This window comes from Leopardus geoffroyi, chromosome D1 (genome assembly GCF_018350155.1).
Source record: "Leopardus geoffroyi isolate Oge1 chromosome D1, O.geoffroyi_Oge1_pat1.0, whole genome shotgun sequence".
NCBI classification, from domain to species: Eukaryota; Metazoa; Chordata; class Mammalia; order Carnivora; family Felidae; genus Leopardus; species Leopardus geoffroyi.
This window is the reverse complement of record NC_059329.1, coordinates 6,093,214-6,117,468: the sequence shown is the minus strand read 5'-3', so window position 1 is coordinate 6,117,468 and position 24,255 is coordinate 6,093,214. Positions and strand designations below refer to the sequence as shown.

At 39.1% G+C, this 24,255-nt stretch overlaps 1 protein-coding gene across 14 annotated transcripts in view; it reads left to right on the top strand.

The window, feature by feature from the left end:
* ALKBH8 (alkB homolog 8, tRNA methyltransferase) overlaps positions 1-24,255 on the top strand; it is a 77,650-nt gene that overhangs the window by 18,894 nt on the left and 34,501 nt on the right. For 12 of the 14 annotated variants that reach the window (XM_045482662.1, XM_045482655.1, XM_045482660.1 and 9 more), the window contains 6 exons: positions 1,420-1,555; positions 4,551-4,788; positions 7,850-7,981; positions 8,640-8,735; positions 10,051-10,155; positions 11,266-11,336. In XM_045482662.1, the coding sequence (XP_045338618.1) occupies positions 1,427-1,555; positions 4,551-4,788; positions 7,850-7,981; positions 8,640-8,735; positions 10,051-10,155; positions 11,266-11,336 (771 nt within the window). In that variant the 5' untranslated portion in view covers positions 1,420-1,426. The remainder of the gene's footprint in view (positions 1-1,419; positions 1,556-4,550; positions 4,789-7,849; positions 7,982-8,639; positions 8,736-10,050; positions 10,156-11,265; positions 11,337-24,255) is intronic. The other 2 variants (XM_045482666.1, XM_045482667.1) reach the window with 1 other exon arrangement.

Here is a 24,255-nt window from a genome sequence, read left to right as displayed (position 1 = left end):
GGAGTATGATTTTGTTTAACTTCCCACATTTATGTTGTTTGCTAACTTTGGAGGCTTTCAAGTGGGTGACGAGTGGGATCAGCGGATCAGCCAGCATTCCCTGCTCTAAAATTTTGTCTACCTCTCACTGCCTTTGCCAGACACATCCAGTTCTGTGTTGAGCTTCTGTTGTCTCGCTCGATACCCTCCTTCCAAATGGCTCTGGGTTCCTCCTGTCCTTCAGGGCTCAGCTCAAGTCGGCTTCTGATTGGAAGTTCCCCCAGATTTTTCCAGTTAATGTCAATCTTATTTTTCTTCTAATTCACGGCACATCTGAAGACTGTACAGCTAACAATTGTAGAAACATGTGTCATTCTTTCATTGCTTGGCGTCTGTGTGTTTTCCTCAGCTACGTGTAAGCTGCCTGTTATAGTTGTGGGCTGCACGCGCTGAGACCGTCCGTAGGCACGTGTGTATTTGCCCATCATCGTCCGTTTATCCCTTCCACACATTTTCCTTGAGCACCTGCTCTCTTGGGGTTTACCTCCTGAGGGGGGAATTAAGCCAACAAAGGAATCATCACAACTTATGTTAAATTCTGTGACTCAAATAAGTAGGCTACTGTAATAAAGCATGACGTAGGGTCCTGATTTGGGTCGTGTGAAGGCCTTTTTGGGAAAGTGCTCGGTAACGACTTGCTGACTGGCATATTTTAGTAGAAGGCAGACACGGTTCTAGGGGTTCTTATGTCTGTATTTAAAAATTATAGAACTATATAACATGTACTGCTTAAAAATAAAATATACCTGAACCTCCATGTAACTTAAGAAAGACCTTGATGCTTTGTATGGGCCTTTTATATCACCTTCCTCTCCTCCCCCGCAGGAATAACTTTTCTCCTGCATTTTCTGTTTATTATTTCTTTGTTTTTCCTTGCATTTTGCTATGTATGTATTTCTAAACAATATATGGCTTATTTTGGGTTTTGAAGGTATGTCAGTAGAATCGTACTATATATTCTGTGAATTTTTTTGTTTCGTTTGTTTCTTTTTTTTTTTTTCTTCTCTCCTAACATTATGTTTGTGAAATTTGTCTGTGGCACATTTTACCTAGGCCTTCATAAGTAAGGGGGTATATACCTGTGGGTGATAGAGTGCATTTAATAGAGCTAAAGCATTGGAAAGTTTTGTAGAACCTCCAGAGATACTCTTAGATGTCCTTGCTTCTTTGTTACCTTCTTAAATATTTCTTTGTTGTCCAGGCATCTGTTTGTTTTCACTTCTCTTGGTTGGTGAAAAGTAAAGTAAACATTTTTAAAAATTGTCACATAGAAGTATCTATAAACTATAGAATATACCAATAGCATCATTAGATTTCTTTTTGGGATTCTTAAGGTTGACATTTTGTATCTTTTCTTTTTTTTTTTTTTTTTTTTTTTAGTACTGCCATGGACAGCAACCATCAAAGTAATTACAAACTGAATAAAACTGAGAAGAAGTTCTTAAGGAAACAGATTAAAGCCAGGCATACTTTGCTGAGACATGAAGGCATTGAGACAGTATCGTATGCCACCCAGGTGACCTAAAACTATTATTTGAATGTAAACGTATTGCCATGTTATTGTTACAGTAATATTCATTAGTAATTGCTCAGAGGAGGTGGCTATGATTGTTCAGTCATGTGATACATCTCTAGCAAATGTGCATACAGTAATACCTGCTAACCCCGGATTTGGGGACATACTTTGAATTTCCATTGATTGTGTTGGTTGAATTATGGGTGCATATTAATGATACACTGTATATATACACTGTATAACTGTTTATGGTTTACAGAGTGTCATTACATTCATTATTATATTTAATTCCTTAAGAATTCTTACATGATAGTTGAGAAAACTAAGGTTCTGAGAGGTTGTGATGCATCCTTTGATATAGTGTGGCTGAACAGGAAACTAGAGCTAGGTCTTTTGTAACCTAATTCAGTCTTCTCCCCTCTATGCCTGACTTCATTTTTGTTATAAAGTATTTTGATCATATGCTATAAAACATTTTTTTTTTAATTTTTTTTTTAACGTTTATTTATTTTTGAGACAGAGAGAGACAGACAATGAACCGGGGAGGGGCAGAGAGAGAGGGAGACACAGAATCCGAAACAGGCTCCAGGCTCTGAGCGGTCAGCACAGAGCCCGACGCGGGGCTCGAACTCACGGACCGCGAGATCGTGACCTGAGCCGAAGTCGGACGCTTAACTGACCAAACCACCCAGGCGCCCCTTAATTTTTTTTTTTCAACGTTTATTTATTTTTGGGACAGAGAGAGACAGAGCATGAACGGGGGAGGGGCAGAGAGAGAGGGAGACACAGAATTGGAAACAGGCTCCAGGCTCTGAGCCATCAGCCCAGAGCCCGACGCGGGGCTCGAACTCACGGACCGCGAGATCGTGACCTGGCCGAAGCCGGACGCTTAACCGACTGCGCCACCCAGGCGCCCCCTATAAAACATTTTTAACTTATTAGACCTTATTTACAAAGCCTTTTCATTTTCTGGTGACCATAATTCAATCATATCCATATCCATATATATATGGGACTATGAGACGTCTTGGACTGTGGGTTAAGAAGAACTTACTTTAACTCTTAGCTTCTCCTCTTACTTGGACACGGGCAGTGCCTCTGATCTCAGCTCTCTTCATTTGTAAAGACCTGTTCCTGCATCCTTTTTATTCTGTTGGATTGTTAGATGCTAAAGGGAACATGTATGTGATGGTACTTACTAGTCATTAAAATTCCATGTGAATATCAAGTATCTTTTCTGGTTGTAAAGAGTAGGAAGGAAGCTCAGCCATCATGTAACTGAAAGCAGGAGAGAGACATGTCTTTGAGAAGATGAAGCTGGGATTAAAACTTGGGTTTCTTGACTCTCGGACCAGTTCTCCTCCCTTACGTCATGATCACGCTGTCTCCTGTGACGAGTTAAGGTTGACAAATGAGTGCTCTGTTGAGGGGGATTTAAATTAGCGAGGAAAAGGCCCATACTTAGATTTCATTAAGCACCATATCAATGACTTCAGAGAATTAAACTAAAATCCTGTAAAGAGGATGAAATACATAACATTACAAGTGGTTTGCCCGCACACGCTTTACTGTTTGTGCCAAGAGCCACCGAGGCTGTGGGATGCTCAGAAGATGAAGCTGGCTTGCTCGCGTCTCATCGCCTCCCAAGTGCAACTTGCTTTCTTTTCCTTCCGGGGTCGTGAAGAGAAGTGGTAAGGAAAGAAATGGGTTAAGTTTCTTTCCTGCCCTGGAGGCTTGTTTCTGGTAGATCTGTTTTCTTAGGATTTCTAGAAGCTTTAATCCCACATTTATGGCTTCCAAAATGTGTTCTTATTTGGGCTTGCTTATTTTTCTCCACAGGATTTTTTATTTTTATTTTTTAAATATTTATTTATTTTTGGGAGACAGAGGGACAGAGTGCAAGCAGGGGAGGGGCAGAGAGAGAGGGAGACACAGAATCTGAAGCAGGCTCCAGGCTCCGAGCTGTTAGCATAGGGCCCAACGCAGGGCTCGAACTCACGGACTGCGAGATCATGACTTGAGACAAAGTTGGTTGCTTAACCGACTGAGCCACCCAGGTGCCCCAGAAGAATGTTTTTTAAGGGGTGCTGTGATTATAAGAGGTGCTGGGCCATAAGCATCAGAATAAAAACAGGAAGCTTCTCCCCCCCTCCCCCACTCCCACCCCTCAAACAAATCCCTGAAATAAAGTTTAATGCAGGACTGCAAATAACAGGGAGGAATCATGAAGCTTACTAAGGAAAAAGTTTTAATTGTAAAATGGCTGAATTACTCAGACACAGAGGAAAATTTTCCTGTTTATGTTCAGTAGAAGCTGTGGTTGATTTTTCCTTGAGTCCGTACCTTTACTTCAGTGTTTAGTAAACATTGTAGCATGGCTATGTCAAAAGTGTGGATTCTGGAAAATGACAGAAGTAGGTTGGAAACACAACTCCCCCTAATCACTATCTTAACCTAGTTTTTCATCTCTTCAATTTCTTCCTTTGTGAAGCGGGGTTAACATTAACCACCTTGTAGGCTTGTTGTGAAGCTTATGTTAACGAGGATTAAGTGGGTAAAAGCATCCATGGTGTAAGGTCTGGCAAAAAGTATTATGTAACTTCTTATTCCTTCTCTACCTCCTTTCTCTTTCATTGTGTTAAACTATAAACAGTAATAAATGTTATTTTAATTTGTGTGGCCATTAAAAAAGGAATGTTTTGCTGAAAGGGCTATTTAAAAATCATCTATTATTTACACGTAGGTGTACTTTTTAATCCTCAGTGTTTAATAAATTGTTTTACATACTGTGTATGAAATTAGAAAACCAAATAACCGCCATAAGGAGACCTTTTTTTCCATCTTAATTACACCTTTGTAGAAATCTAATTTAAAAATAGCCTTATTTTTATTTGAAAATAAAATTTGAAATCTTATTTGAAAATAAATGGGTTGATACTAATTGCTCCTGTTTTTTGTTTGTGTGTGTGTGTGTGCGCGTGTGTGTGTTTCAAAGAGCCTGGTTGTGGCCAATGGTGGATTGGGTAATGGTGTGAGTAGGAACCAGCTGCTCCCAGTGTTAGAGACGTGTGGACCAGTAGATGCTCTCTTAATGCCTCCTAACAAGCCCTACTCATTCGTGAGCTACAAAACTGCAGAAGAATCCAAGAAAGCCTACGCCACCCTCAACGGAAAAGAAATAGTGGATGATTTAGGACAAAAGATCATTCTGTACTTCAATTTTGTGGAAAAAGGTATTAGCATATGGGCATCTTTTAAAACATAGTTGTTGCTTTTGGGTGAGTTTTCTTTTCTTACCTAAGTGAGGAGGTGTGGTTTTTGTGAAACCAAACAGGACATCAGTTAAGTGCCCCCTCTTTCTTTTCAAACCCTCTTCACGCACCTAGTTTGTTCCAGGCATGGGGTAGGTAGCTGAAGGGACGTGAATTAGACATAGCCTCCCTTTAAGGAGCTGAGCCTACCAGCCCAACAGTGTGTGAATTATGTATGTCACGTACTTTGGAATCCTGCTGTGTTTTTCAAAATTTAATGGTGAGAATTCAGATTATCAGTTTTGCAATCTACCCAGAAGCTTTCAGTTTAGCACTTTAGAATTAATTGTGATTCAGATGACTGTGTGCCAGACTTCCATTTACGGAAGCTACCCATTAGCCTCCAGACCCCTAAAGCTTTATAGTGGCAGCGTCCAGTAGAACTCGCTGTGTTGATGCAAATGTTCACACGTTCATAGTGGCACTGTCCAACATGATTGTGGGATTGAGGAACTGATTTTTTTTTTTTTTAATTTTTTTTTTTTTCAACGTTTATTTATTTTTGGGACAGAGAGAGACAGAGCATGAACGGGGGAGGGGCAGAGAGAGAGGGAGACACAGAATCGGAAACAGGCTCCAGGCTCTGAGCCATCAGCTCAGAGCCCGACGCGGGGCTCGAACTCACGGACCGCGAGATCGTGACCTGGCTGAAGTCGGACGCTTAACCGACTGCGCCGCCCAGGCGCCCCGAGGAACTGATTTTTTAATTTAATTTTATTTAAGGTAACTAATTTAAATAAAAGCTTTATAGGCTGATTTACAAAACTGCTAGGGAGATTATTATGTCTCTTCACCCTTGTCCCATGAAAATGAGATGAACTTTGACTTAGACATCTGATCTCCTATTAAATTCACTTGCCACCTCTTTTTTTTTTTTTTTTAAGTTTATTTATTTATTTTGAGAGAGGGAGAGAGTACAAGCAGGGGAGGGCCAGAGAGAAACGGAGAGAGAGAGAATCCCAAGCAGGCTTCACACTGCAGCGAGGAGCCCGACATGGGGCTCGATTTCACGAACCATGAGATCATGACCTTACCTGAAACCAAGAATTGGACACTTACGTTATTGAGCCACCCACGTGCCCCTAACTTGTCACCTCTTCAGACAATGTCATGTTTTGTTCAGGTATCCTGGGGACTGGTAGGTGAACATAATCTGACCAAATTTATGTGTTGGTAAAGTAAGACTCAAAGGAAACTTTTTAAAACTTTTTAAAGATCTATTTTAGGTGTTATAATTTTCAGTATCTGTATGTGTTTAATTTAAAATCTGGCTTAAGCTTTGCAGATTGAAAAAAAAAAACCATATCTAGTATGTGTTTATGATTGGCTTTTGAAAACTGAATGGTTTGGGAGTAAGTTTTAATTAGAAAATACTGTCTTTGGGTTTTCTCCTAGTCAGTATGTTGAACACCCTGTAAGAAATTGCCCAAAGTGAGTTCTAGAGTGTTCTTTATTTGAAATCCCGTGTTAGATACAGATGTACTTTCAAGACTATTGTTATCATGTTTATAACCTTGGAAAAAATTCTTTTTAAAACATTTTTTTTTAAGTTTATTTATTTTGAGAGAGAGTATGAGCAGGAGAGGGGCAAAGGGGGAGAGGAGAGAGAGAATGCCAAGCAGGCTACATGCTGTCAGCAGAGAGCCTGATGTGGGGCTTGAACTCGGGAACTGTGAGATCATGACCTGAACCCAAATGAAGAGTTGGGCACTTAACCGAATGAGCCACCCAGGTGCCCCCACCTTGGAGATAATTCTTGGTAGAAATGAATAGACAATAGAGTTGTGTCACAGATGTTCTGATAATCACCACCAGAGAGCCACTGAGTAACAAATACAAGGGGTATTTTTAATCTTTTTTTAAATGTATTTTTAGAAAACTAAGTATGAATTTCTTATACTATAAATTGCCTATCTTTAAGGAATTTTCCCCAAGTGTTTCTTACATAATTTAAACAAATAATATAATGCCTGACATACAGTAAACACTTTGGTAAATATTTATCAGGTTATTCACTATTTGTATTTCTGAAATAGTAATAAAATCTAGTAGACATTTATATTATTATTGTTGTGAATTTTTATATTACATGATTCAAAGATGAAAACTCTTCAGCAGAAAAGCTTTAGAAATCAAGTCTAACATGAACAGTGAGATCCCTAATGATAAATGTGAATTGCACTGTTCCCTTTAATCATGAATTCTATCTTTCTTTTTCTTTCACGGTTGCATCTATCTTAAACTTTAAGGACACAAGGACTTAAATTATTTTAATATATACCAAATAATTCCTTAATGCATCAATCCTACAATGATATTTTTATTTCTTTAGAATAAGTTTTTTGTTGCTTTACCTTTTTCTGTTACTTGACCATAGTTAGTATCAAGAACCTAAGGGCCAAAATGAGCATTTAAATTTGTGTTTTCAATATTTACAGACAATCTAGCTTTTAAATAGAGGAGCATATTGTAGATATTATGAAAAACCTTGTTTCCTAGTGAGATTTAAAAAGCTCAATCGTGGGGTGCCTGGGTGGCTCAGTTGGTTAAGCATCTGACTTCGCTCATGAATTTGCGGTTTGTGAGTTAGAGCTCCGCGTGGGGCTCTGTGCTGACAGCTCAGAGCCTGGAACCTGCTTCGGTTTCTGTGTCTCCCTCTCTCTCTGTGCCTCCCCTGCTCATGCTCTGTCTCTCAAAAATAAATAAATGTTAAAAACAAAAAACAAAAAACTCTATTGTGTTCTAATAATATTGAAGTAAATATTGTTTTATTTGCTGTTGGTAACTGTAGTGGATAAAATGTACCATGATTTTTATCTTGGTCTTTATTTTTATATTTTCCTATGTCATGTGCCTCTAGTGTTCTTATTTATGAATATAAGGATTGGGAATTTTAAGATCTCATAAATGGCTATGAACAGAATTATTTGTATTTAGAAACTGTAAGTTTTGTATGTGACTGTTTTAATTTGGTTTCCCACAGCACAATGGAAAGAGTTGGGGCTTCAGGCCTTACCTCCAGGCCTCATGGTCGTAGAAGAAATTATTTCTTCTGAGGATGAGAAAATGCTTTTGGAAAGTATTAACTGGACAGAAGATACAGGCAATCAAAATGGTAAGTAAAACTTTTAAAATGTGTTATTTAAGTGTCTCTGCAAAATACCACGTTACTGCTCCTTCTTTCCTCCTCCTCCTTTGCTTTATTAAAACTTCTAATATTTCCTCAAAATTATTGGAAGTAGCCTAGATCTAATATTAGGCAAGTCATACCAATAATTCTTAGGAGCATTAATCATAAATGACATTTATATAACTATCAATTTTAAGCTCCAAACTAATTAATATTTATTAGCTAACTTTTGTAGAGCTAACACAGATAAGCCCTTTCACATGTACTATCTTAGTTGATCCTCTCCCCTCTAAGGCACATTTCCTGTGAGGAATCACCAGTTCACAATGCAGTAAGAGCCTCCTGGAGAGTCTTGCAAATTAGTTACCCTCACTCTTTCCGGATCTTTAATGGTCTTGTGATTGGCAGTGTTTGTGTTTAACTCTTTAAAGTTGACTGGAGTGAAAAAAGGGATTGTCACAATTTTAGACTGAAAATGTAGCAGAGTTGAGGTAGAGTGGTTAATTTTATTAACGACAATAATTTAGCAGTTAGCAAAAATTACTATTACTAAGGGAATCTTTACTCACAATTTTGACTTCGAATATACAAAGAAATGCAATTCTTTTTCTCTCAAGTAGTTTATTTTCTTCTCTTCGTATAGTTCAAAAATCTTTAAAGCACAGAAGAGTAAAGCACTTTGGTTATGAATTCCACTATGAAAACAACAATGTGGATAGAGGCAAGCCATTACCGGGGGGTAAGTAATTGTGAATCGGTGACAAATGCTGAGTCAGAAAAGAAAGATTTAATCTATTGGAAGGATGTCATAGTATGTTTCATTTGTCATTTCTAGGTAAACTGGTGAGATAATTGGTTAAATTTAAAACATTTAAATTACATACGTAGTGCAGTTTTGTTATCAAAACTGGATACATATAGCCAAGGCTGAAGTCCCTCTTGAACACCTTCCTTATTCGCATACTTCTCAGAAGTAGTACTGTTAACCGGCTAGTACGTTTTATTCCAGTCCTGTAACAAATGAGTTTACATCCCACCAGGGACACCTGTAAAGGTAGATAGTTGTTAGTATGTCATACTCACTATGTTGTGGTTATATGTGGTATGTTCACATATTACGTGTATCCTTCTGCTTGTTCTTCTCCCTTCGTTAAATGTCTGGGAGATCTAATACAGCTTTTTAATTTTATTCAGTGTTTAGCGGTAGCTTTTTCAGTTAGTTCCCTGTTGGTAGACATTTAGGTTGTTTCTAGTTGTTAGCTGTTATAAATAGTGCTGCTGTGAGTGTCTTTGTGCCCGCCTGTCATGCAGTAAGCCAGGAGAAGTAGAATAGTTAGATCAAGGTTGTGTTCATTTAAAAATGTTAGTAGATACTGAAAAATTGCCCCCTAAAGCAGCTGTGTCGACATATTCTTACCAAGCGTGTACCTCCTCTCCCACCCGCCACGCCAACATTGGATGCTGTAAAATTTTTAACTTTCTGTTATTTTTGACTCCAGTGAAAGTAAGTTGGTTCTACTTTGAAAGCTGTGTTTTGTTTTTGTTTTTTAAATATTTTATTTTTTAAAGTAATCTCTGTACCTAACATGGGGCTTGAACTCACAACCCGGAGATCAAGAGTCTCATGATCTTATCAGCTGAGCCAGCCAGGTGCCCTGAAAACTGTATTTTTCTAAAGGGAAATGACTTGGAATAACTAAGTTAGATTTAAATTTAATTTAAAATAATTAAAATAATTTAAAAAGAGCGGTCAGGCTAATGTCTAGTATATAATAGTAACTTTTATAATCTTATTGCTGTTTTACAAAATACCAAAATTGTCAGCACAAGTGTTCTTTTGGATACTTTATTGATTAAAATCAATAAAATAACTTCAGAAGCTTCTCAAGAAGGTTTTGTTTTTATTTTGTTTTGCGTTATGGGTCTATTGCTGCATTTGGATCTGACTGCGAAATTAAAAGCTGTGTGATTTTTCTCACAGTGACTTTATTCTTGAGTAAAACATGCAAAGTAAATATTTTAATATGTTTCACCTTTATGATTACCGACATCAGGTCTTCCTGACATTTGTGATGGCATTTTGGAGAAATGGTTGAAAGAAGGTTACATTAAACACAAACCCGATCAGTTGACTGTAAACCAGTATGAACCTGGACATGGTGAGTGCTTCTTCTTTTAAGACTCCAACCACATATTTCATAACGAAGTAGAGTATGCAACTCCCTAAAATCAAAGATATTATTTTTTATCTTAAACTATCTCTTCACAGTAATTTGCTTGTGTTTGTTACACGTAAGGCAAACGTTAATCCCTTGAGGGACTTGCTTCTCAAAGTGTAGGTAAGCAGGCTGACATAGTTGCTGTGTGATTTTTTTTTTTTTTTTGTGATTTCTTTTTTTTGTTCACTCACTTCTCTACGTTTCATTTAGAGAGAGGGGAGATTGTTTTAAGGACATAGGAGACAAGTGTGATAGAGGTTCCAAATAATTTACAGATACCTGGTCTCTCTCTTCTTTCCCCTCAGAACGTGAAGACAATTCTAGGATGGTACGTCAGTGAAAAAATCTTTAGGGTCCTGATTTTTTTGCATTTAGTAGCATCTTCATTTGATGTTTGTAGTAATGAAATGGTCTTAAGGATCTGACTAATGTCAGACGTTGTGGGGTTTTGTGTTTTTTCCTGCTTTTATCACAATGTGTTATAATTGCCTGTTTACCTATCAGTGTTTCTGTTGGTCTGTATGTTCCTTGAGGACAGGGGTACATCTTACTTGTTTTCTGTACTCATACCATGTGGCAAAGTTCCTTTTTCTAGGAAATACTCAGTTAACATAGATGAGAAATGGGTAGAGGAAGCCGCATGTTAATTATTGATAGGCTTGGTCCTCACACCTGTCTGTCGCTTTTGCCCTGCGTGTACTTGGGGATCCAGTGTTCAAGGAGAACGTGGCTTTGGTATTTATCTTTCACACCTTTCTCTCGGGCCGGGACCGGGTCATTGTCCTAGGTCAGCAGTGACTCTCACGTTTTGGTTTCAAAATTGAGTGCCAGTGGCACTTCATCATGAAGTTAAGATGTTTTTAGTTGAGATTTAGTTTGATTTTGTTTAGTCACATTCACCCTAAATGTTTCCTTTTAACTAAAATTATCCTACACTCCCGATTGTCACACAGTGTTCTCAACCATAGTAATGAGCGGCTGTATTTAGAGTCGTCTTAAATCTGCTAAAAGGAAAAATGAAGTGACATGTTATTTTATTTTCTGTCCCAGGAATTCCTGCTCATATTGACACACATTCTGCTTTTGAGGATGAGATTGTTTCTCTCAGTCTGGGGTCAGAGGTAAACGTTCACACATTTTTATTAGCTATCTACAACTCTATTACCTTATCGGATGCCAGGAAAACCCCTGTAATTTGATTTTTCACACATGTCACCTGAAGCCCTTGACTACAATCCAGACTGGCCTTACCCATGCAGCACTGCCATCTAGTGGCGGAAGGCGGTAGCTGCCGGCCACGCAGAAAGGAAACAAAACAGAAATGTGCGTGTCCAGAATTTTGATGCTTTTTCACGTATATTAAGTGATTTGGTCTCTTCACGACACCTGAGCAGTACACGGTAATATCCTCATTTTTACAGGTAAAGAATAAGTGGCTCATGTGTATTCATTGACTTGTTTGTATCGCTGCACTTTACTTGAACTGCTAAAGAAGATGTGAAAAGTGTGATTTCCAGTGATGGTTGCAAACTGCAGATAGAGTTTTAGTTAAAAATCAGAACTTTAAGTCCAGAAGAACCCTTAACATATGAGGTCATCTGATCTAACTAGAGGTTGCTTCAAAATCTAATCTTGCTGCTGAGGGCCGATACTATTGACTAGGGGGTTTGTTTGTTTGTTTTTTTAAAGGATATTTATTTTGAGAGAGAGAGAGAGAGAGAGAGAGAGAGAGAGAGAGAGAGTGTGAGTGAGAATCCCAAGCAGGCTCTAGGCTGCCAGCACAGAGCCTGATGCGGGGCTGGAACTCATGAACTGTGAGATCATGACCTGGGCCAAAAGCAAGAGTCAGACACTTAACTGACTGAGCCACCCAGGTGCCCCAAGTGCTTTGGCTTGTTAACCCGTGCTGAACTCGTGTGATCATGTTGATTCTGGGACAAGCAAGCTGGTGTCATTTGATGAGACGGAACCATTGTATCAGCTACATGTGTGGATTTTTTGTTAAATGCTTTAAAAAATAATGAGGATGGGTAGGAAAAAGAAAAAGGTCTTCTTCGTCTAGCTTATTTTTATCTTCTTAATACTGGCTTATGGCTCTAGGGGATCAGTAAAGAACATCTTTGTCCTTTCCTCTCAACTGTGTACTGAACTGAGAAAGGAGACATAACTGGAGATCAGACTGCCCTAGATCTGTAGCCGTGTTCGTGTTAATACTTCCCCTTTGAGCTAAGAGACACGTCGTCCTTGTCCCTGGCACAGCCAGATGGCTGGACACCTTCCTCATAGAGGCAGAGACTTCCCCTAAAACAGGACTTGGAGGAGCATGTATTAGGTTCTGCAAGCCAGCTAGATCTGAAAGAGAGAGGAAAGAGCTCAGCCAGATGCATGGCCCCAGGCAAGCCACTCAGTGGAAGCCAGGCCTTCTCTCCTGGGAAGTTAGGGGTGGCAGTGGGGTGGGGAGGAAAGCCTGCTATGTTCTGTACTTTCACTCCAGGGGACTTTCCCTCCCCTCCTGGGGAAATAGGAGGACTGGGAACTAAGTGTCCCCCACAGCCGAAAGTTGTAGAGAAGGGACAACGTGCCCCTTAGCTGCACCCATAATCTGCTGTAATTGTTGTCTCCGCTTGGTGTCTCTGAAGGCACATAACTGTTAGCTGCCAGTTTGCATGGTGGGGATCTTGGTTACAGCTGGCCTGTAAGAGCAGGAAAGCATCCATGTTACACATTACGACAAGAACAGCAGATTTTCTTGTAAATGAGTTTTTGAGGGGTAGAGAATCTTTCTAACTTGGGGAAAAATATTCACTCGACAGGTAAGTTTGTCACGCTATTTAAAAAGTTGACTGTATTTGGAGCCCTTTGTCTCATGTGAAAAATGGCATTAACATCAGCTCTTGCCTGGCTGAAGGATTGGGGGCTAGCGTATGCGGACTGCGTTCTAACTCTGAGCACTGGGTACATGTAGGGACATCTTACTAAGGGGGAGCTACTTCTGGGGCTCCTTCCTGGAAGGTGTATCAAAAGGAAGGTTACATTCCCATGGCCTCAAAATAAGATTTCCAGTGGTCACCAGAAAAGTGACCTCAGCTTTTCCTCTTGAATTTACCCACTGTCACACCTGGGCCTTGTGTGTTTGCTTTTTCCTACTGTGCAATTGCTGGTTCTTTACCCCCGACTGGAACTGGCTCCCAGACTTCTGTCCTTTTTTTCTCTATGTTCTCAGCCTTGACATCCTTAATTGTTCTAAGAAATTTATTACAGTGTCTATCCCAGTAATAATTTGTCAGCATAACCTTTTTTTTTTTTTAGTGTTTGTTTTGTTTGTTTCTCCTTGCCCAAAATCTTTGAGATTATATTTAGCTCTTGACTTGCTTGCTTTTCCTAGAAAATTTCTGAGAACTCCTAATTTTTTTGAGTATAATTGACTTACAATATTATATTGAGTTCAGGTGTGATGTAATGATTTGATATTTACATATATTACAAACTGATCAGCCATAGCAAGTCTGGTTACCTTCTGTCATCCTGCAAAGTCCATATGTATCACATCAAGATTCATGGAAAGACTGTCCAGACGGTTACCACAGTGGGCACAGATCGCTGCTGGAATTAAACACAGAGATATTTAGAGAAGTACTAATTTTATAAGAAGTTGGTTTATCCGTAAATATTTTTCATATTGGTTTCTTTTTTCTTTTAAGATTTTTACCTTATTTTTAAAAATTTTAACATTTTTTTCAAAGTTTATTTATTTATTTTGAGAGGGGGGAGAGAGGGAGAGAGAGCACATGTGAGCAGGGGAGGGGCAGAGAGAGAGAGATGGAGAGAGACAGAATCTAAAGCAGGCTCCAGGCTCTGAGCCGTCAGCGCAGCCCGATGAAGGGCTCAAACCCACGGACTGTGAGAGCATGACCTGAGCCGAAGTCGGACGCTCAACCGACTGAGCCACCCAGGCGCCCTGGACGGTTATTTTCGTTATAGTACAGTCAACATGGCATTGGGCCACATCTTCATTTTTCTTTTTATCCAGTGTGTCCCTAACATTCAGAACTTCTGTGGATGAGTAGGTCTGCTGGTGTGTGGGCCAGAAATAAATGCTTTCCCTTACTTGGTCATGTTCATTTTTATAATCAAATTCTGTTTTCACTTAAGTATTTTCTCAAACTTGTGTTCGGAAGATTCCTATATTTGTGTAATTTTCTCATCTTACAAGGTCTCTTGGGAGCCAAAATTCCCTTTTGTGTCAGTTGGGCAAATGAGGGTCTGCTGACAGTTTTTAAAGTGTACTCTTTATCTCCTTTATATGCAGTAATATTCATGCCCTTACAGTAAGGATAATGGCAAAGAGATATGTCTATTTTGGCCAGTAATCTGCTAACAGAGTCTGTTTCGTGGTGCGACATCATAAAATAGAACATTTTGTTGTATTCGGGTCTTCTAAGTACCAATTCTTGGATCTTTTCAGGTAGAATTCGTACATTTGCTTCGTAGCAAGATAGCAGCATTATTGTCACTCCAGGTATGTAGAACTAGAATAAAATTTATCAGTTGAGTGCAGAAAACTACAATAGAGTCAATTTTAGGAGATGTAGTTGGATCCACTGGTTGGCTGCTTATTGAGAAGTCACTGATTTGGGGATAATATTAGTAAAGATACATATGTATTGTAAACATTTTGTTTTACCTCACATATAAATTTACTCACCAGTATTTTGACGTAGGTCCTTTCTGTGAGAGTCCACGGTCTGCCTTGTCTTTCCAGTTTTCATTCCTTTAAAGTGAAGCGAAAGCTTAAAGACATCTATGGAACCTTCCATAGGTTTTAGGTTTTTTAAGGTCTTAGGTTTTGATGTTTCTATTTCTAAGGTTTTATTATTGAACTGTCACATCTGTTACAACTTTTATTATTTTGCCCACTTCTACTGAGTCTTTCAACAGCATTCAACCTGATTTATAGAGAAAAAAACCTATCTTCTCTTAAGTCAGTTTCATCAGTTTTCATAACAGATGATTAAATCGAGTAACCGCAGAACATTTGTGGATGGCACAGAGTGCTTCACTTGCTCAGGTACAGCCCAGCCGGTGAGAGTAGAGGTTCGAGAGCGTGTCGGAGAGTTGCCGAGGATCAGCAGACACTCAGGGTGTGAGTGTACTTTCTAGAAGTAATGGAGCCGGTTGGTTGGTCAAATAGATAACCTCTTAAAAGAGCTTTTATTTTTATTTTTTTTAATTTTGTTTTTTATTTTTTAAACTTTACATCCAAATTAGTTAGCATATAGTGCAACAATGATTTCAGGAGTGGATTCCTTAGTGCCCCTTACCCATTCAGCCCATCCTCCCTCCCACACCCCCTCCAGTAACCCTCAGTTCTCCATATTTATGAGTCTCTTCTCTTTTGTCCCCCTCCCTGTTTTTATATTATTTTTGTTTCCCTTCCTTTATGTTCATCTGTTTTGTCTCTTAAAGGCCTCATATGAGTGAAGTCATCTGATATTTGTCTTTTTCTGATGGACTAATTTCACTTAGCATAATACCCTCCAGTTCCATCCACGTAGTTGCAAATGGCAAGATTTCATTCTTTTTGATTGCCGAGTACTACTCCATTGTATATATATACCACATCTTCTTTATTCATCCATCCGTGGACATTTGGGCTCTTTCCATACTTTGGCTATTGTTAATAGTACTGCTCTAAACATGGAGTTGCATGTGTCCCTTCGAAACAGCACACCTGTATCCCGTGGATAAATGCCTAGTAGTGCAATTGCTGGGTCGTTGGGTAGTTCTATTTTTAGTTTTTTGAGGAACCTCCATACTGTTTTCCAGAGCGTCTGCACCAGCTTGCACTGCCACCAACAATGCAAAAGAGATCCTCTTTCTCCGCATCCTCACCAACATCTGTTGTTGCCTCAGTTGTTCATGTTAGCCATTCTGACAGGTGTAAGGTGGTATCTCATTGTGGTTTTCATTTGTATTTCCCTGGTGATGAGTGATGTGGAGCATTTTTTCATGTGTCGGTTGGCCATCTGGATGTCTTCTTTGGAGAAGCATCTATTCATGTCTTTTGCCCATTTCTTCACGGGATTATTTGTTTTTTGGGTGTTGAGTTTGATAAGTTCTTTATAGATTTTGGATACTAACCTTTTATCTGATATGTCATTTGCAAATACCTTCTCCCGTTCTGTCGGTTGCCTTTTAGTCTTTCTGATTGTTTCCTTCGCTGTGCAGAAGCTTTTTATTTTGATGAGGTCCCAGTAGTTCATTTTTGCTTTTGTTTCCCTTGCCTCCGGAGATGTGTTGAGTTAAGAAGTTGCTGCGGGCAAGATCTAAGAGGTTTTTTCCTGCTTTTTCCTCGAGGATTTTGATGGCTTTCCGTCTTTTTTTTTTTTTTTTTTTAATATTTAATGTTTATTTATTATTGACAGAGAGAGACAGAGCATGAGTGGGGGAGAGGCAGAGAGAGAGGGAGACACAGAATCTGAAACAGGTTCCAGGTTCCGAGCTGTCAGCACAGAGCCCGACATAGGGCTCGAACTCACGGACAGCGAGATCATGACCTGAGCCGAAGTCGGAGGCTCAACTGACTGAGCCACCCAGGCGCACCTGATGGCTTCCTGTCTTACATGTAGGTCTTTCATCCACTTTGAGTTTATTTTTGTGTATGGTGTAAGAAAGTGGTCCAGGTTCATTCTTCTGCATGTCGCTGTCCAGTGTTCCCAGCACCACTTGCTGAAGAGACTGTCTTTATTCCATTGAATATTCTTTCCTGCTTTGTCAAAGATTAGTTGGCCATACAGTTGTGGGTCCATTTCTGGGCTCTCTATTCTGTTCCGTTGATCTGAGTGTCTGTTCTTGTGCCGGTACCATACTGTCTTGATGATTACGGCTTTGTAGTATAGCTTGAAGTCCGGGATTGTGATGCTTCCTGCTTTGGTTTTCTTTTTCAAGATCGCTTTGGCTCTTGGGGTCTTTTCTGGTTCCATACAAATTTCAGGATTGTTTGTTCTAGCTCTGTGAGGAATGCTGGTGTTACTTTGATAGGGATTGCGTTGAATATGTAGATTGCTTTGGGTAGTATCGACATTTTAACAATATTTGTTGTTCCTATCCAGGAGCATGGAATCTTTTTCCATTTTTCTGTGTCTTCTTCAATTTCTTTCATAAGCTTTCTATAGTTTTCAGTGTATAGATTTTTCACCTCTCTGGTTAGATTTATTCCTAGGTATTTTATGGGTTTTTTGTGCAACTGTAAGTGGAATCGATTCCTTGATTTCTCTTTCTGTCGCTTCATTGTTCGTGTATAGGAATGCAGCCGATTTCTGTGCATTGATTTTATACCCTGCAACTTTGCTGAATTCATGAATCAGTTCTAGCAGTTTTTTGGTGGAATCTTTTGGGTTTTCCATATAGAGTATCACGTCATCTGCGAAGAGTGAAAGTTTGTCCTCCTCCTGGCCGATTTGGATGCCTTTTATTTCTTTGTGTTGTCTGATTGCAGAGGCTAAGACTTCCAATACTATGTTGAATAACAGTGGCGACAGTGGACATCCCTGTCTTGTTCCTGACCTTAGGGGGAAGCTCTCAATTTTTCCCCATTGAGGATGATATTAGCGTTGGGTCGTTCATATATGGCTTTTATGATCTCGAGGTATGACCCTTCTATCCCTACTTTCTTGAGGGTTTTTATTTTTATTTATTTATTAAAAAAACATTTTTTTTAAACGCTTTTTATTTATTTTGAGACAGAGAGAGACAGAGCATGAGTAGGGGAGGGGCAGAGAGATGGAGACACAGAATCCGAAGCAGGCTCCAGGCTTCGAGCTGTCAGCACAGAGCCCGACGCGGGGCTTGAACTCACAAACTGTGAGATCATGACCTGAGCTGAAGTTGGACGCTTAACCGACTGAGCCACCCAGGCACCCCTCTTGAGGGTTTTTATCAAGAAAGGATACTGTATTTTGTCAAATGCTTCCTGTGCATCTATTGAGAGGACCATATGGTTCTTGTCCTTTCTTTTATTGATGTGATGCATCATGTTAATTGTTTTGCAGATATTGAACCAGCCCTGCATCCCAGGTATAAATCCCACTTGGTCGTGGTGAATATTTTTTTTAATGTATTGTTGGATCCCGTTGACTAATACCTTGTTGAGGACTTTTGCATCCATGTTCATCACGGAAATTGGTCTATAGTTCTCCTTTTTAGTGGGTATCTGTCTGGTTTTGGAATCAAGGTAAGGCTGGCTTCATAGAAAGAGTTTGGAAGTTTTCCTTCCATTTCTATTTTTTTGGAACAGCTTCAAGAGAATAGGTGTTAACTCTTCCTTAAATGTTTGGTAGAATTCCCCTGGAAAGCCATCTAGCCCTGGACTCTTGTTTTTTGGCAGATTTTTGATTATTAATTCGATTTCCTTACTGGTTATGGGTCTGTTCAAGTTTTCTTTTTCTTCCTGCTTCAGTTTTGGTAGTATATATGTTTCTAGGAATTTTTCCATTTCTTTCAGATTGCCCATTTTATTGGCATACAATTGCTCATAATATTCTTTAAAAAAATTTTTTTTAATGTTCATTTATTTTTGACACAGAGAGAGACACACAGCATGAGTGGGGGAGGGGCAGAGAGAGAGAGGGAGACACAGAATCCGAAGCAGGCTCCAGGCTCTGTGCTATCAGCACAGAGCCTGATGTGGGGCTTGAACCCACAAACAGCGAGATCATGACCTGAACGGCAGTCAGACACTTAACCGACTGAGCCACCCAGGTGCCCTGATAATGTTCTCTTATTATTGTTTTTATTTCTGTTTTTTTGGTTGTGATCTCTCCTCTTTCATTCTTGATTTTATTTATTTGGGTCCTTTCCTTTTTCTTCTTGATCAAACTGGCTAGTGGTTTATCAGTTTTGTTAATTCTTTCAAAGAACCAGCTTCTCATTTCATTGATATTTTCTACTGTCTTTTTGGTTTCGATAGCATTAATTTCTGCTCTAATCTTTATTATTTCCTGTATTCTGCCTGTTTTGGGTTTTATTTGCTGTTCTTTTTCCAGCTCCTTAAGGTGTAAGATTAGGTTGTATATCTGAGATCTTTCTTCCTTCTTTAGGAAGGCCTGGATTGCTATATACTTTCCTCTTATGACTGCCTTTGCTGAGTCCCAGAGGTTTTGGGTTGTGGTGTTATCATTTTCATTGACTTCCATATACTTTTTACTTTCCTCTTTAACTGCTTGGTTAGTCCATTCATTCTTTAGTAGGATGTTCTTCCATCTCCAAGTATTTGTTACCTTTCCAAATTTTTTCTTGTGGTTGATTTCTTGTTTCATAGTGTTGTGGTCTGAAAATATGCACGGTATGATCTTGATCTTTTTGTACTTACTTAGGGCTGATTTGTGTCCCAGTACATGGCCTATTCTGGAGAATGTTTCATGTGCACTGGAGAAGAATGTATATTCTGCTGCTTTAGGATGAAATGTTCTGAATATATCTGTTAAGTCCATCTGGTCCAGTGTGTCATTCAAAGCCATTGTTTCCTTGTTGGTTTTTTGATTAGATGATCTGTCCATTGCAGTGAGTGGGGTGTTGAAGTCTCCTACTGTGATGGTATTACTATCGATGAGTTCCTTGATGTTTGTGATTCATTGATTTATATATTTGGGTGCTCTCACATTTGGCACATAAATGTTTACAACTGTCAGGTCTTCTTGGTCTATAGATCCCTTGATTATGATATAATGCCCTTCTGCATCCCTTGATACAGTCTTTATTTTAAAGTCTAGCTTGTCTGATATAAGTATGGCTACTCCGGCTTTCTTTTGTTGACCATTAGCATGATAGATGGTTTTCTATCCCTTTTCAATCTGAAGGTGTCTTTAGGTCTAAAGTGGGTCTCTTGTAAACAGCATATAGATGGATCTTGTTCTTTTAGCCATTCTGTTACCCTATGTCTTTTGATTGGATCATTGAGTCCATTGACATTTAGAGTGAATACTGAAAGATATGAATTTATTGCCATTATGATGCTTGTAGAGTTGGAGTTTCTGGTGGTGTTCTCTGGTCCTTTCTAATCTTTTGTTGCTTTTGGTATATATATATATATATATATTTTTTTTTTTTTTCATCTTTTCTCTCTCAGAGAGTCCCCCTTAAAATTTCTTGCAGGGCTGGTTTAGTGATCACAAACTCCTTTAATTTTTGTTTGTCTGGGAAACTTTTTATCTCTCCTTCTGTTTTGAATGAGAGCCTTGCTGGATAAAGAATTCTTGGTTGCATATTTTTCTGATTCAGCACACTGAATATATCCCTCTACTCCCTTCTGGCCTGCCAAGTTTCTGTGGATAGGTCTGCTGCAAACCTGATCTGTCTTCTCTTGTATGTTAGGGACATTTTTCCCTTGCTGCCTTCAGGATTCTCTCCTTGCCTGAGCATTTTGTGAGTTTGACTATGATCTGCCTTGTTGATGGTCAGTTTTTGTTGAATCTAATGGGAGTCCTGGATTTTGATGTCTGTGTCTTTCCCCAGGTTAGGAAAGTTTTCCACTATGATTTGCTCACATAACCCTTCTACCCCTATTTCTCTCTCTCTTCCTCTTCTGGGACCCCTATGATTCTGATATTCCTTTTTAAGGAGTCACTGATTTCTCTAATTCTTAAATTGTGCTCTTTTGCCTTAATCTCCCTCTTTTTTCCTGCTTTGTTATTCTCTATAAATTTTTTCCTCTATATCACTGATTCTCTGTTCTGCCTTGTCCATCCATGCTGCCGCTGCATCCAACCGTGATTGCAGCTCAGTTATAGCATATTTAACTTCATTCTGGCTATTTTTTCTTCTTTTATCTCTGCAGAGAGGGATTCTAATCTATTTTTGACTCCAGCTAGTATTCTTATTATCGTGATTCTAAATTCTGGTTCAGACATCTTGCTTATATCTGTGTTGGTTAAATCCTTGGCTTTTGTTTCTTCGTGCTCTTTCTTTTGGGGTGAATTCTTTCGTTTTGTCATTTTGAATGGAGAAAAGGAATTAATGAGTGAGAAAAAATTGAAATTAACAAATTAAAATTAAAAAAATATTTAGATTAAAAATTAAAAACTCACACATGCACAAAAATCGAATAGATGATGCTAGATCCTAGGTGTGTTTTGGTCTGGGTGTTGAAAGTGGTTTGACAGATTAGAGAAAGAAAAGGGGGGTGGGAGAGAAAAAAAAAGGTTATCGTTTGAGAATTTGAAAAGATGAATACACTGAAGTAGACTAAAACAAGATGATGGGGGTAAAATAGAATTTGAAAAAACATACACAAAAGTAAAGAATATAGTAGAAAAAAATTAAAGAAAAATATTTTTAATAAAAATTAAAAATAAATATGAATGTTTTTGTTTTCTGCATTTAAGAAAAAGGAAAAGAAACAAAAAAGAGAAAAAAGATAAAAAAAGAAAAGAAAAAGAAAAAAGAAACTGTTTGAAAATTTGAAAAAGTGAATACGGTGTAGTAGACTAAAATAAAATGATGGAAGTAAAGTAGAATTTGAAAAAATTTACATAAAAGCAAAAAATATAGTAATGAAAAATAAGAATATTTTTAATAGAAATTGAAAGTAAAAATGAAGTTTTTCTCTTCATTCAAGAAAAAAAACAATAAAGAAAAAGAAAGGAAAAAAAGGAAATTGTTTGAAAATTTGAAAAGGTGAATACACTGAAGTAGACTAAAATAAAATGATGGAAGTAAAGTAGAGTTAGAAAAAATTTACACAAAAGAAAAATATAGTAATAAAAATTAAAGACATTTTTAATGAAAATTGAAAATAAAAATGAATTTTTTCTCTTTCTGTATTCAAGAAAAAGAAAAGATTTGTAAAAGAGAAAAAGGAAAAAGAAAGAAAAATGAATAGATGAATCTGCTAACAGATTGAAGTAGGACTGAAATTGCTTCATTTTCCCCTAGAAGTCAGTCTGTGTAGCTCTTTATAGTCCATAAATTAAGCCGGCAGTGAGGTTTGTGTTCTTGAAGAGCGAAGCTGTCCCAGTTGGGCGGGACTCGGTATAACAGCTCCGCTCTCCACTAGATGGCGCTGCTAGCCTACTGGGGTGGATTGTTGCGGCGCTCATAGGTGCGTATTCACATGCTCGGGAGCGGTGAAAATGGCGCCACCCAGCTGCCCAGCGTGTTCTCCTGGATAGGCAATTGCACACCGTCGTCTGCCTTCAGCTCTCGTCCACTCCCCGCTTCTTTACTCTCTCTGACCAGACCCCAGGCAGTACCTCTCTCCCAAGCCTTGTCTCAGATGCAGCCGTTTTCCCCGGCCCCTTACTTCCAAGATCTGCGGCTTTGACCCATTCCTCCCCTCTGCAGGAGGGTTTCACCAAGCAATGGCCAAATATAGGCTGTACCCAGGTACACCCGCTGGACCCTGTTGTTGCCGGTGCCCCGAGACTGCAGCCAGATGCCAGCCCGCCCCAGAAAAAGTTCGTGAGATATAGCGTAGCAGCAGCATCTCAAGGATTATGGAAAATCGCAACCGAAATCTGGCACCAGGCTGTACCCTTAACGACCTTGTCCCAGCACCAGCGAATGTGGCCGCCTTCCGGGGTCTTCTGGGACCAGGTGGCTTCAACAGTCTCTACCAAATGTCCTTCCAGCAGTGGAACTGCTTTTCCCTGTGTGTCCTGAGAAGCTCCCATACCCCGCTCTGTTCCTGGGGATTCACCCTTCCCACCAGAGCACCGCCAGGTATCGAGCTGTGGAGTTGCAGCCTTTGCGCTCCCCTTGTTTACAGTCTTAAAGGAATTTAAACCCTCTCCTTTCTCCTTTCTCCCTTTTTAGTTTAGTCCCTGCGGCTGTTTCCAATTTTCTACTTTCTCTCCAACTGCTTTTGGGGAGGGGTGCTTTTCCTGTATTCTACCCCATCCCCAGTCTCTGTCCTCTCTCTGCCCACAAAAGCAGTTCCCTACATTTTGCGGCTTCTCACTCCCCAAGTTCAGCTCTCCGTGCCATGTACCTGCTGAATTCTGTGGTTCAGGTTGTGTGCATTGTTGTGTTAATTCTCCACCAGTTTTCTAGGTGTGTAGGATGGTTTAGTGTTGCTCTGGCTGTATTTCATGGACACAAGACACACTAAAAGCTTCCATGCTGTTACGCCATCTTGGCTCCTTCCTTAAAAGAGCTTTTATTGATGTGGACAGCATTTTCACAAGCAATTTGGGAGATAGAAAAACATTTCCAGCCTTGACTACCCCGTCCCCACCTCAGATTTTCGATGTGAATATCCAGCTCTCTAAAAGATGTTTTCTTTTTTCTAAATATGAACTTGTTATCTTTGTCTTTAGCCATTTTCCACCCACTGCTATTCTCCCATACAAAACAAAACAGACTTTGTCTCTTCCTCAGTTCTCTGCTCTGTTTAATTTCCTCCAGTCGATCAGTGTAGAACCTGGGAAACATTCTTGATGTACATTTTTAAAATTGTGAATTTTGCTTCCAAGTACTATTTTCACTGTACCCCACAATATTTTCTTCCAAGAACAGCTCCTACCTGTAATTGTCAATAGCTGCACATATTAAAATAAACACTCATGAAAGCTTCACCACTCTCAAGATAACGAACATATCCATCATCCCCAAGAGTTTCCTTGTGTCCTCCTGTTCCTTAATATCTTAGATTACATAGTATTTTCCAGAGTTTTGATACAGCAGTCATGCAGTATATACTCTTTCCTGTTTGGTTTCTTTTATTCATCACAATTATTTGAGATTCATTCAGAGTTGAAGCTTAATTGGAATCTTTACTTTTTTGCTGAATAGTATAAGAACTTCAGAACACTTTAACTCTGAGACTCCCTTATAATTTACATACTGTTATTACTGTGCAGTTGAATTCTCTTCATTTTTTTTTAGCTACTTCCCTGATTTATACCATTAGTGATCATTTAGACATACTTACCATTTTCTTTTCTCTTCATTCCTGGATCTCAGACCTCCCATCTGGGATCATTTTCCTTTTCCACAATGTACAACCTTTAAATTTTCTTGAGTCTGGGTGCACTGCTGTCTGCC